General features: G+C 35.5%; 1 protein-coding gene across 1 annotated transcript in view; it reads right to left on the bottom strand.

The window, feature by feature from the left end:
* Nucleotides 1–8238: 8238 nt before the first annotated feature.
* Nucleotides 8239–14583, bottom strand: part of LOC140235093 (phosphatidylinositol 3,4,5-trisphosphate 3-phosphatase TPTE2-like) — a 38537-nt gene continuing 32192 nt past the window's right edge. The window contains exons 12-17 of the mRNA XM_072315130.1: nucleotides 14137–14217; nucleotides 11869–11974; nucleotides 11306–11403; nucleotides 10775–10873; nucleotides 9952–10022; nucleotides 8239–8533 (exon numbers count right to left, since the gene is read on the bottom strand). Coding sequence (XP_072171231.1) covers nucleotides 8416–8533; nucleotides 9952–10022; nucleotides 10775–10873; nucleotides 11306–11403; nucleotides 11869–11974; nucleotides 14137–14217 — 573 coding nt within the window. The 3' untranslated portion in view covers nucleotides 8239–8415. The remainder of the gene's footprint in view (nucleotides 8534–9951; nucleotides 10023–10774; nucleotides 10874–11305; nucleotides 11404–11868; nucleotides 11975–14136; nucleotides 14218–14583) is intronic.

The following is a 14583-nucleotide window of genomic DNA, read 5'->3' on the forward strand; positions in this document are numbered from 1 at the left end:
AGACTTCATATTTTTTGCTTGTTGCCGAATTTGCGAAAGTCACAAAAATGAAAACCTCGAGAGATAAGATATTGCGTATTCAGTATTCATGATATGATGTGGCATTCTCTGCAATCAAGTGATACTTGCAATAGCAGTGGCGGATCCGGGGGGGGGGGGGGGGGGGAGCAACCGGCGCGCACCCCCTCTATTTTTTTGTTTAAACAGAAGAAATAAAAAGAAAAAATATGGAGGGGGGGCGTGTGACCCCTTTTAATTTTGTAAAGGCGCCTCCCCTTTACAGAATTCCTGGATCCACCCCTGAATAGGAGTGTGTTTAACACTCGAATGTATAAACAGCTTTAACATTCTTGCTGTGTGGTATTATATCTTTGAGACTTTTTTATGTCGCAAAACAAAATACGCAAAGTTATTGCATATTTTCCATTGTTTTGAAATAAATACCATAGCACTGAATGGGAATGATGGTCAGTCATACTATATCTATTATTATCATAGTTTTGTACATTGTGAAATCATTTGTCCTGATATCCAGGATATAAGGAAAATGAAGGCAATAGCACAACTTACACTGACAATCGTGGGATGTATTTAAACCTGTTGAAGACTAGTCCCGAGTATACCCGGGCAGATGTGTATGGGAAATGCGTGTTTTAGCAAAATCAGTCCGTCCTCAACGGTTTAAATATTTCTCTTACATTGTTGTACCTTGAATGTATGAATGAAATAACTAACTTCTCATCAAGGAAATTATATGTGAGAAAAATTTTGATGCCATATAACCCTTCTGAATGCCATATAATTACCCTGAATGCCATATAATTACTCTAAAAGCCTCCAACCATCAGGCATGTATGACCTTGAGCTGAAAAGTACCCATTTTTACCATGTGTGAAATGTTTAATAAAAGAATTAAGAATTTAAAGGACATTCAGAAAGAATAAATGAAACAAACAAGGAAAAAAATTAGCAAAGACAATCATCAATGTATGAACATGTCCTCTGTGAAGTCAGCTTAACTGGTGAAAAAAAAAATAATTTCACATCAATGAATTGTCATTTTATATTGATGAATTGTGCAAGAAGAATGGTTGTACTATCATCGACCCGGGTGTTTTTGGTGGCACAAATGATTAATTGTACATAAGAGAACTGCGATTTGTCACAGAGGTAGCAATGATAAAGTACAAAAAAATAATGATAATAAAGAGACTATACAGATTTTGAATCTAGTGTGCGTTTGTCATTTGTGCATTGTGTGATTTCTCTGTACTGTCAAGTTAACTTTTTGTTTGGCAGTGAAAGAAGTTATGAAGACACATATTCTGCATGTATACCATATACAGTTTTATTTTCCCACTTCCTAGGTTATTCCTAATAATCAGAAAGCTCAAACTAACGCATGGCAGATGAATTGCAAGTGCATGTATTGGGAGATTTTAGAAAAACAGGTAGAAATTTGTTTCAGTGCAGTAAATTGTACTGGCATGTGGACTTAGATTGCACACATAAGGTTGTTGCTATGACGGGCAAGCTCAGAACATTACTTTCCGGTTGTTCAGAACTCCTTTCTTTCTAGACAAGTTTGCAAACATTGAATTATATGGCAAACCTGTTTATGCTCAAATCATGCAGATATGCAAAAAACAAAAAAACAAAACCCAAAAAACAAACAAAACAAACAAACCACCAACAACAGCAACAACAACAAACAAACAAACCTCTGACAAGACAGATAAAAACAAAACATTTTTCAGCCATAGGAGCAGGCTTTATTTGGCACACACAGATGAGAATTGCTTTATTAGGAAGATCTGGATATAATACATTGTCCGTGTACTGCACATACATTGCAGGGCACTGAATATTGCCACACAATGAGTTGATCCCTCACAGTACACTGTACCAGACATAGTAGCATTGTTTCAAGATTCTTTAATAGCCTAATTTCTGTCCAATTCCATTCCACTGAATAAAACATATATTTATCTCATGTTAGCAGACTATAGCTACATATCTAATACAACTTTTCTCTATTTACACTGTGCATGCATTTTGGTTATTAAACATAAATTTTGGCAAATGCCTCCAAAAGACTGCATTTTGAGGCAAATCAAACAACACACAGTTAAGCCACACACGTACAGAGTGCATATAAAGTATTACCAATGGAGGGAACCAATGGAGGGAATAATAGACAATCTGTGAATCTGTTTATCTGTGTCATGTGCTCTACCTGGCAAGGTATGTATACAGACCAGTCCTGCAGAATTAATATTGCATATTAAGTAAGATCACAAACTCAAACACACACACACACACACACACACACACACACACACACACACACACACCAGCATTCTTTAAATCACACACAAAGTCAATTACTTGTCATTACTGCAGGACAACATTTGCTAAAAGACACATAAAAGTGGTAACTCTGAAACAGATTTCTTGCATTTTATAGCCTGTCCTGTATGCATCTCCATTTGAATATTAGTGACCTCTTCTGACCTTTCTGAAGCTCTCCACATTGCTTTACATACCGTAAGTGTCCACAAATCGGAAGGTTAGCTAGCATGCTATCTTCACTCATCACACAGACATCCCAAATCTTGATGATCAATACATTGGAGGATATAATGCCAATTCTCCTTTCTGCATCACAGTGGCTTCATGTGGGACTAACACACATGTACATACGTTGACTGGGTTTGTCTTATACTGCATATACAGTACATTAATGCCAACATTTGTGGGAAATTCATCAATTACCATTACACACCATTAAAACACCTTTGGCAAGTTATACCGTGAAGGGACAAGCAAATTATGATGCCTGAGAAGTGTGCGTTGATTTGTCTTGATACAGATGTCACTGCTGTTTGTCAGTAACAGCCAGTGGCTGTGATACTCCTTTAGGACAACTATAATAATAATAATAATAATAATAATAATAATAATAATAATAATAATAATAATAATAATAATAATAATAATAATAATAATAATAATAATAATAATAATACTACTACTACTACTAATAATAATAATAATAATAATAATAATAATAATGATAATAATAATAATAATAATAATAATAATAATAATAATGATAATAATAATAATAATAATAATAATAATAATAATAATAATAATAATAATAATAATAATACTCTGAAACTTTGAAAGTTGTTAAAGTACTTGATAAGTACTTATACTGAGCATTTCATACAGGGGGGTGAAGCTGGGACTACTCCCTTCATACAGAGGAAAAACACATACAATTTGATATGCACTCTTCTCTTCAAGCACAATAACATTTGTAAACTGATCCATCTTTTGATTCATCTCTTCCCTTTTACAGCCAGTGGAACACACATCTGTCGGGGAAAAATATTGATCTAAACCTACATTCTTGCACTTCTTACAGCAGTATTTCTGTTCAACTAATACTGAAGGTTTGCACCAAATCCTTTGCTGAATGCTCGGAACCAATCTATGAAAAACTTTACTCTTTTTCTGATCATTAGTTAGAGTGGTTCCTGAGGGGAAAAAAAAAAGGAAAACGCATGTGCATGCATTGCAAATCATCAGTTTCTAAAACCACAGGGGCATTATTTAATACACTACACCAAAGTCTATAGTGTTAGTGTTCATCTGTCTCTCTCTGAAAAATTAAACGACAATGTTTTCAAGACATGAAGAGTTTGTTTGCAAAAACCGATAAGTCCATATTTGCCAAATGGAGATATTTGCAATTAAAGGTCAAGAAAAATAAAGAATATAATAAGAAAATTTTTGCTTCTTTTGACCATAACTTGAAAAATATACCTTTATATGTAATGACCAATGTATCATTTAAAAGGTATTATTTTGTACTTTATGACAGAGACCGTACTTCAAAATCTTCAAAAATGGACTTATCGGTTTTTGCAAACAAACTCTTCACATATTGAATAGATCATGGCAAAAATAGTGACACACTGTTTCCAGAGGTATATACCAAATCCTCCCTAGAACTTACTTGAAAAGTTTAGTGCAGATCCAAAGTATGTGTTTATCTTTATGTTAGTCTCTTGGAATTTTTTTTCTCAAGAAAAAAAAAAAATTAAAAGACAGACGATTGTCTTGGTCCATTTCCTCATATGATGCAATGTTACTGTTACCTACTGTTACCTTGTATACTTTTATTAAACTGATTTACACATTCATGACATACATAACCCACAAAGCAGTTGCAAAAACACTCATAAAGATAAATTAGGAGATGAAATGCAAGATGATTTAAAGCGCTTTCTTTTTTTTTCTCTCAGAATACTATCTCATCACAGCAGAATTAACCTACTTCTCAGATTGTCAATCCCAATTCATTTCTAATCCAGAAGATCTCAGCAAGACAATAATTGAAGTGCATATACAGTCAACCTTGCCTATTAAAGTTGAATCTATTTCGACTGAAGAAATAGCTCAGACTTAGAGAAAATTCAACATTAGAGGGATTAAAATCAATATAATATAAAGAGAAGAGGACTTGAAAAGGCCTTCTACTCATTACTTGGCTTATGCGAGGTCGATTTAGGCAAGGTTGACTATATTCTAAAACTATAAATCATTACGTTATTTTTCAACTAGAGCACTCAAGTGTATGTAAGTTATTATGAAGCTTTTCTATTCACACTAGAACCTCCGATATCACAGAACAGTTAAAATATGACTATACGTAGATATTCAGTTTGATGTGTGAAAATAATGAGTATTGGCAAGCTTCAATGTGTTTGGTATAAAATTAGCATTTCTTATGAGAATTCACTTTAGCCAAATCAGTAGGCCTACTTTATTGTGAAATTCACAAGCATATTACCTACATGTGGTGTTGAAATATAATTTGACAGTGATCAATTGCTACCAGTATATCTCTCATGTAATAAATTAACTGAATAATGTAAATGCATAATATGTGTACACTGAAAATATTGCATCAAAATAAAACATCTGGTGGTGCTCTGTATACACTGTACCTCACATCTTATTATACTGTATCCATGTACAACTCTTTCCATTGAAAGTTTAGATTTCACACATTTTACAAAAGAAAAATATACAACTTCAATTTGTATCTTTAATCTAAACAACAGCAATCAATATAAATGTTTCTTCCTTTCAAATTGCAAATTAATGGTAGACCACATACAGCAATACAAGTAGATTTTGCAAATTTATACGTGTGAACATAATATCTTCATATTTTTACAAAAGGAATCAATAATGCATTGTGACCTTAGCAAATTCAGCTGTAGCTGAGATGGAAATGAATACAATGAGGGTGGAAAAGATGACAAATGTAAATAAATTAAGAATAACTGATCATATCACACGAAACACATCATTGTTTTGATATAAACAAGCTGCTGTGATTGAGTTTTCATCTTTCATAAGTTTTAGACAAGGCAGCAACCCAAATCTTTAACTACAATGTATTCCACGACAATTATCAGCTGTATAGACCGATTCTGTGACACGCTATGTGTATTTTTGGCATGGGCAGCGCCATTACTGCGGTGTCTCAGCCGACCCCCTCTCCCCCACCCCCTTCCGCGCGCGGAATGAAAAACTGATGCATGGTTGTTTTAGCCAATGAGCGTCTCGTACTGAGTGCGCGAATGCTTGCTTAGCGCGTGAACCTTTGTTACAAGTGCGCGATAAACATGTTGCCTGGGGGGTGGGGGAGAGGAGGGGGGGTCGGCTAAGACACCTCAAAATGAGCTCATGGCTGCGCCCAGTGCCACAAATTGTCTGCTGCCCTCAACGAACCCGAATCGGTCTATAAAGAATTTGAAATTGCATTCTGCTGGACATTTTACAACACAATACAAAAGCCATGACATATATGTCTATATATGAATAAAACTCTTTTACAACATAAAGTATATATCATGATCTGTGACCTTTAAGTGCAACTTTCCCTCATATACAAAACTTTTCAAACTTATTCACTGGCAAATGTGACTTTGCATAATACGGTCATCCATTGGTTGGCAAGTGATTTCATGGTTTGATGAGGTAGAATCCCAATTGAAACAAATTCATGATCATATTTCTGGTAGAGAAAATACACAATTATGATTTTTATGATAACATTCATAACAGAATCACATTGCACAGTTTCTGCACTAAAATTGATTGGCCTTCATTGCAAACTATTGCGAGTGATCCAAAATCGACTTTTTCTTTTTCTCAGTCAAAATTGGGGAATGCTTTAAGGTCACTTGAAGATGCCTTTTTAGCATTAAAACAAATGAGACTACAAATATCCAAGAGCAACTTAATGTTTCACGACAAATGGGGTATTTGACCCAAAGTGTAAAACACTCTTTAACCTCCTGCAAAGACCGGAAATTTCTGGGCTTCCTGACTTTAGAAATTACAGCATACATAAACTGAGAATAGTTTTTGTTTAATTGTTTTTTGTTACACCATACAATCATGCCTGTGTGTCTGGTAAGCACGCAATCTGACAAGATGAAATATAATATATGAAAACAAAAAATCAATACTGATCATGATATCGCACAAATTGTGTACCTTGCATGAACTACCTTCCATTCCATCCGTTTACACACAAAAAATCAGCACCACCCTAGTTAAAAGCTATGCGCACAATTCAAGCAGCACTGCCATTTGTGCAAGAGTACTCGGTGATACTTATAATTGTGGGTTAGTAAGGTGTGTAATATTACAGTCAGTACATGTGCATAAACTAACAAGTTTCAAATCTGCACTGCACAAGTGATTACACAAGCACCATATTCCTGATAGTGACTATACGACCATGCAGAGTGACTACCAGGTACAGAGACTCCAACTCTCCCGTTTTCAGCGGGAGATCTCCCGCCGAAAGCCCATTTTTGCACAATCTCCCGTTCTCCCGTTTGAGATTTGATTTCTCCCGCCCTGGCTCTGTGTCTCCCGGTGGAAAGGATTTCTTACTTATTTCTATCGTATGTTGAAAAAATAAGCCTTAGATAGCACCAGAGAACATCTAGAACCCTAGGAACTTCGCGCTTCGCACACATCAACTTGGAGTCTCCCGTTTGCTAGGAGTTTCGGGCGGGAGAATCTCCAGATCAGAAGGTGCTTGGGGTTGGAGTCTCTGCAGGTACAGTCAAAAATTGTAGAGTGCAGTTCAAGTACTCAGACTTCTGATGATGTTGTTGGCTTGTACTGGTCCAAGTTTGTGAAAAATTGCCAAAATTGTAAACCTTAGCTGTGCAACCTCTGGAATTATTTCTGGCACTCTCCATTCATATATAATATATGCATAGAGTTTACTTTACAAGATTTTTTTTTTTTCACTTCATTTCACCTAAAAAAAAAAGAAGAGGAAGTTTACCAGTGATGGGGATCAACCACATGAGCTGATATACTTCAATCATCCTGTATGTTTATTCACACTGATTGCAAATTTGTAAAGGCTACATTTAATCTCATAGCATCCATATGTGAATTAAGACCAAATTCAATGTTTCAGTGAAGTGCAGTTTGGAATTTTCGCTCATTCATTGCTTATTTCAAAACGTTGAGCTGTATCCTAACATACCCTATCTACTGTGAATACTTCTTTGAGTGATGCCATACATTCACGTGAACCAATAAGTCCACATTCTGTGGTAAGGATTATCTGCTATGTTTGCTTATACTACATCAAATGTGAAAAACAAAATATCTCCGAATACGAGTTTCATTTCATCTCGGGGAAGGGCACAGAGATATTAACAAATCATTATCATAGTAAGACCTAATTTTACTCTTTCACAAAATGATGGACATATTCATGAGCTGAATTACAGTCATCTTCCACAGTTTAAACATTTTCAAGAACGACTTGATCACAGACTAATCATGAAATAAAATCACTCTTACTATACATTGTTCACACTGCACTCATACAGCACGAGGTAACAAGTAGATACCTTGTCTTTGTTTTGTTTTGTTTTTTCAAAATATAAAGCACCTGGTATCATTTTGGTCTCATAAAATAGATGTTTCCTTTTGTAGCACATATCATTCAAGAGTTCTAGTGTTCTTTGACACTGACACTGTAAAGGAAAGAGAGAGAGAGATTATGAGAGCGAGAAAAAAAGGATAAATCTATTGAATATCAATTGTTCAATTACACTGTAAGTAGGCCTATGGTAACACTGAAGGCTAAAGATGATATATTGGTCCTCATACATTTCCTCTGTGTTTGAATTCCAACTAATATTTGGCAAATAAAAGTTGAACTATAAAATTTCCCCTTTAAAATGTCAAAAGGGCCTTTTCAATAGGTCAAATAGGACCCTCTCTCGATCAATCCTGATTTCGCTGCATCTGACCTTTGACCCCTTGGAGATAATGAAATCGTTCTAAAGTTTATGCAATGGACTCTGTCCCCTCAGTAAATTGCACTTCTACGCTGAAGTCATCGCAGTAGATTTTCCTCGCCTTGCTCTTGTGCGGATTGTCCAGCTCGTCACGTGGCAGGAAAATCCTGAATGATCGAGGAAAAAGGAAAGTGTAAGTGAGATGAAAATACCCTTTTCCCCCAGTCATTTTATATATAAACCCAGTTTATGCTGTGAAAAAAAAAAGTCAGACATTTTGATCACTCTGTGTCCATTAATATTTTTTTCATCCCCATCTTTCAAAACAACAGTCTAGATGTAACTTCCATGTCAGTCCTGTAAAAAAAATGCATACCTTTATTCTTTCAGAATTTATTGAGCACAGACAGATGTTTAAATAGTCTGGATTTTGGATTCTTTTTATGACATTTCTATTTGCCAAAGCTGCTGCTAAACCTCATTGTCCATGTCAAGTTGAGCTGTGATCCCAAGAACCTGTCCGCCCAAAGAAAAAACAATACGGGCCAATTGCTCTCTGCTGATCACAGAAATCAAAAGTTCTTGCACTTATAATTTACGGATGCATTCCCGCAAAATTCTGAGGAAAGCTTGTCAGCTAAGAGCAATTGGTCTGGACTCTTCTTTTTTTCTCTCTCCGGGCCGGCAGGTTCTCGGGACCTCACCATCACTTGACTTGACACATACAGTGAGGGTAAGCAGCTCAAATAAAAATATCATAAAAAGAGTCCAGGATCTATTACTAATATTCAAAGTGTACCATCACTCTGTGTTCAGAGTGGACTGAACAATGTGACTAGATACCTGCAGTAAAATCAAACAGTGGAGGTTGCGAGAAATGGCATACACAAATAAAAGCGAGCAGTTTTGGAAGTCAAGTCCTTTCTTATCTATTCTTTTCAAGGAACATTGATTTCTTCTTCAAACACAATTTTAAACTACATGAGGATAATATCACTGCCTTACAACTCTGGCATTAGTTCATAAGTTAGAAGTATCACAAATATTATATTTTGGTTCATTCAGCAACTGTAATTCCCTCAGCCTTGAATCAAGTAATCACTAGTGAATTATTACAACCCTACATTAATTTGATGCCCTTGAAATAATCTATTTATTTTTCTTCATTTAAGAATAATAGGAAGTCTGAATAATACTTGTGTGATAACAAATATCGCTATCTTTTAGAAAACTAAATGTGAAAAAGTCAATTCCCCCAACTTCTTTATTTCCAAGAAACTTTAGGTGTATTGTGCTGTTAATTTGCATTGACTCAATTCATCAATACACCACACACAAAACACACACACATGTGTGTATGCATTCATCTCTTTCTTGCTATACACACATAGACACACATACACACAGAGACACACATATAAACATACGTATGACCAATATATGCATTAATTACTATCATTATGTTTGCATGCATGTGTGTAAGTGTGTGTGCATGTGTATAGCAAGAAAGAGTGGGAGACATGTGGACATCAGGAATAAAAAGACGCAAGAGAAATCAAATGAATAAGATCCAGAAACCACACACCTGTTATCTTCGATGAAACCCGTATGGAACCAGAAGAAGAAGGCACAATTGTCATAGTCCTGAGGAACTTTCTGCAAATAAAAAAAAAAAACAACGACAAACAAGAATGTAACTTCAGTGTCTTTTGAGATCACATATTAATCAGACTGTGTAATGTAGAAAAACAGCATACAGTTTGAGTGATCCTAGAAATGAAAATAATTACAATATTTTCCCTTCACTTTTTCTGAAAAATATGCAAAAAGAAGAAGAAAACAACAAGATATAACTCGCATAATTATACTATCAATTTGTCTCTCCTTATCATGAATGCATTAAAGAAATAATAGAAATAAATCATTTGAGAGCAGAAACAGTGTCTATATAATTCTCCTGCACTGCTCGAGTTTCTTAATGTTATATTGCTGCACTGTTTGAAAGATTTAGATACAAAGATATCAAATAAATACAAAATACATGAAACTGATCAGAATACTGTAATGTAATGAACGTAAAGTATCTTACTGAGCAGCGAATGCTTAGTACGAACATATTGCAAATTTTTGATTCCCCAATTTCTTTTGGACAAAATGTTGGTGAAAATCAGGGTTCGCCACTGCCATTAGCAACATTTAGTGACTTTGAGTGATGTTTAGCAACAACTAGCAACATTTGAGCAAATGTTTGCAAAAGGCAATTGCGTGGTGACTATCAGTTTCCCTTTAAGTTGAGGAAGAGCTGCTGTTGCTACAGCTCACAAAAACCTGCCCGAGTATCCCTATCAGGACTCATTTTCGATCAAAGGGTTCAGGACATTTGTTGCATCACAGTATCTTTCACTCACCCTGCTGGTAGACTTGAACCTGATCTTCACATCACCATGTAACACAGGACAGTGGTTGATACGAGCCGACAAACAGTTTGATGCAGGGTCGTAGATTACCTGCAGGCCAAAACAGAAAAAAAAAAGACTCATATCTTAATGCAGACAAGTATACCTTATCAAAATACTGTACAAAATGCACTTACACATTTCAGCAACAGTTTTCCTGCTTGTAATAACAAAAAGTGACATAAGAGAAATCATCTACAATATAACACCTACATATATTGCCTTCAAGTATTCCAGGTTATACTTAACCTGTTAAGGACGGAGTGATTTTGCTACAACACGCATTTCCCATAGACAGCTGCCCGAGTATACTCGGGACTCATCCTCAACGGGTTCACATGTTGCTACTTTTACGAATATCAATCGACTTGTGAAACCTGTGACAATCCACTGCATAATATGTTGTATACAGTTTATTTGAGCAAATACAATGAAAAATAATTGAATTCTACAGAGGGAAAAGTCTTTTCCACTTCAAATTACCTGGCAGTTAAGACCATTCTCAAACTGGCAGTCAAAGATCTTCTTGTTGCTGCAGATGACCTCGAAGTAAAGGTCACGGCCATCACCCTTACCAAGGCCTACATAAGACAAACGCATGATTCAGAGGATGATAACATATAGATACAAACAGGACAACAAAATAGATAAGACAAAGATCCCTTCACCTGTCCAGATTTTAAACACCCGCATGAAATGTGATCACACTCAAACAAGTAAAGCATATTGATATTTGTTTCTAATTCTTGCCTTCTTGTACCCATACCATTTCTTGTACACAGTCTTCATACCTACACATTTTGATAAATAACATTGGGTGACAAGGACAATTAAAGGCTGAAATTGGTATCTGGAAAAGCTAAAGGAAATCTAATTCATTCTTCATGACAAATAAAAGTGCCCAATATGCCTCAAATATAACACTGAAAATGCAACAGAATGGCTTTTTCATCAATTTATCCTAGTTGGATTAAAATTTAATGTGTATAGGTGAAAATTAAGATATTGCCAAAAATCATTGAAAACCTCATGTCATAAATATTCACCTCTCAGGTTTTTGATTCTAATATTCTGCATGACCAAGTCCTTGGGCTCTGGAATCTGTCCCCCAAACTTGAACTTGACTTGTTCAAAGTAGTGGACATATCGACTCTGCAAATATACATCAAACAGACAGAAATAGACTGCATTATAAAGATGTCACATCAATACAAAAAATGCTACCATCCTAAAAGACAGAAATAACTAGCTTTATAAAGATGTCAAATCAATGAAAAACTCCTACCATCCTCAAAGCAATATGGCAAAACAGAAGTGCAAAGGTAAAGAAATAATGCAAAGAATAGTACATAATGTCACACATGTCAACATTGATGAGGTAACTTAAGAGACAATAATAATTAGTCAATCATTCTGTTTTTTCTTTTAATATTTAGCTCTTCTACTGTTTGGTTATTTGATTCCACCAATGAGCTTTCAAACGGAAATAATTGTGAGGCAGATATGCGATACATGCTAGTATGTAATCGGTGTCTGTGAGATGATATGCCATGCCATGTGGAATGACACCATTTGAGAAGCCTGTCACTTCCCAAGCTGCAACTTGAGAAACTTTTTGCAGAAACATTGGAGGACAGAACTCATATCAATTATCAACTGATGAGGGATCTGTGTCACCACATTATAGAAACATACAGCCTGCTTCCTTGGCTTGAAGATTGTGTATGTTCATGAATCTGTATTACTTTGTAAGACTGCATCGTCGGATCTTGTTTTGTTTTTTATCTGTATACATGGACATGCTGAAGAACAGCTTGAATAGAATGAATGAGTGAATGAAAGAATGAATGAATGAATGAATGAATGAATGAATGAATGAATGAATGAATGAATGAATGAATGAATGAATGAATGAATGAGTTAACAAATGAATGAGTGAGTGAGAGAACAAATGAAAAGGTTAACAAAGCTCAACAACTTGAAGGCTGTAGTGAACACTGAACATAGGAGTGTTTTTCATCTTCTTACTACATTGTAATAATGTATAGTGTGCATATTTTTTTTTTTTAAATATTAACACATTTTTACCTCAATGAGCAAGATCAGTGTAAAAGGACTATTACATTATATGAATATCACAAGATGCATGCTAATACAGGGGCGGATCCAGGAATTCCACAAAGGTGGGGGGGGGGGGCCCGCAAAACAGTTTATTTACCACTTCCTAATTTACTCAGCTGACAAGCAAAAAAAAAAAAAAAAGGCCTCAATAGGTATTTTCTCATGCCACTTCCAGGTTTCTGTCAGCTGACAGGCAAAAAAACAAAAACAAAAACAATAACAATCGGCTGACAAGGATGGTTTCTTTCCAAAAAAAAGGGAAAAAAAAGAAGAACTAATATCATTAAAGGGGAGGGGGGACACATGTACCACCTTTCAATTTTTTTTTCATTTCTTTTACTTTAAAAAAAGAAAAGAAAATTAAGGGGGGGGGGGGGGGTCACATGCCCAATGTTCCCCTCTTGAATCCACCACTGCTAATTTTATTATATTGCATGGCTCAGGACATTAATGACATCATGATATTCAGATAAATTGAAAGTGAGACTTTTAATTTGAGCACTTGACGTTAATACCACGTACAAACTATGCTCATTTATCAATACATCCATTTAAACACAAATACAAAATTATACTGATTTCCACAGTAAATCTAAATTTGAACATAGATACATAATCAAACAGACTTAGTTTACAAATTAAACCAAACATTACAACAATTTACACATGCAGCACGAAAACAGTATGAATGTCACATCAAAATTGCCTATAATGATAAGCAAGGAACATATTGTGGTACATATACTTGTACATACATGCTGCATGGTTTGCAAAGAAGCGAAGAAAATGATTAACCCATATCGGGCCATCTACGGGATATTCCGTAGTTCGTCCAAACGCTGCAGGGGCCATATACGGAATATCCCGTAGTGAATAAAATGATATATGAATGACGTCATTGACTTCCGCTGAGTACTATGACTGTACTATGCATTGAATGGCAGCATGTTATATACCATATTAAAGAGATTTTTTTTCCTCTTTCAAATGATATATAACTTGTCTATATTTCTTTCATTGCTTGCTAATAAAGAGCAATTGTTTGGAGAGTTGTCTGTTTATCGGTGTGTGTGCGCGAATGGTGCTGGGCCACTTGGGTGTTTGTGTACACAGGTGCGTTGGCCCGATATGGGTTAAGGAAGAATAGAAAAAATCTGTAGATATATTTATAAACAATGCATATTGATACACACCTGGCTTGGTGTTTGGACTCCCTGAAATTTGACTCCTTCATCCAGATCTGTTCTCCGGCTGCCAAAATACTCTAGACTCTCCTGTTGGCAAATCAGTTTGAAAATCTCCGTCTGATATCACATGTTTTTTTCTTCATTTATGAGAGAAGTACAATAGTCAGAACATGAAGCTAAGGAAGGTTTCCATGAACAGATTACCCAAGCTTAGTAATAGCAACTTATCCTATGCAGTCTTGATAATTGGTGCCAAAATTTTGACACTACGTTTGTTTCACAAGCCACTTGTAATTTTGTGTAGAAACTATGGCCACTGAATATGTCATGCAGGAAAGGTTTGACCAAAAGTTGAACCTTAGAGAAAAATAAACACTGCAAATAAAAGAAAGCATCCAGGGCAGCCCACCTGCTCATTGTTTCATCCATGGTCTGTGAAAGTAGCTTTTAAAA

This window comes from Diadema setosum, chromosome 11, assembly GCF_964275005.1.
Source record: "Diadema setosum chromosome 11, eeDiaSeto1, whole genome shotgun sequence".
NCBI lineage: Eukaryota > Metazoa > Echinodermata > Echinoidea > Diadematoida > Diadematidae > Diadema > Diadema setosum.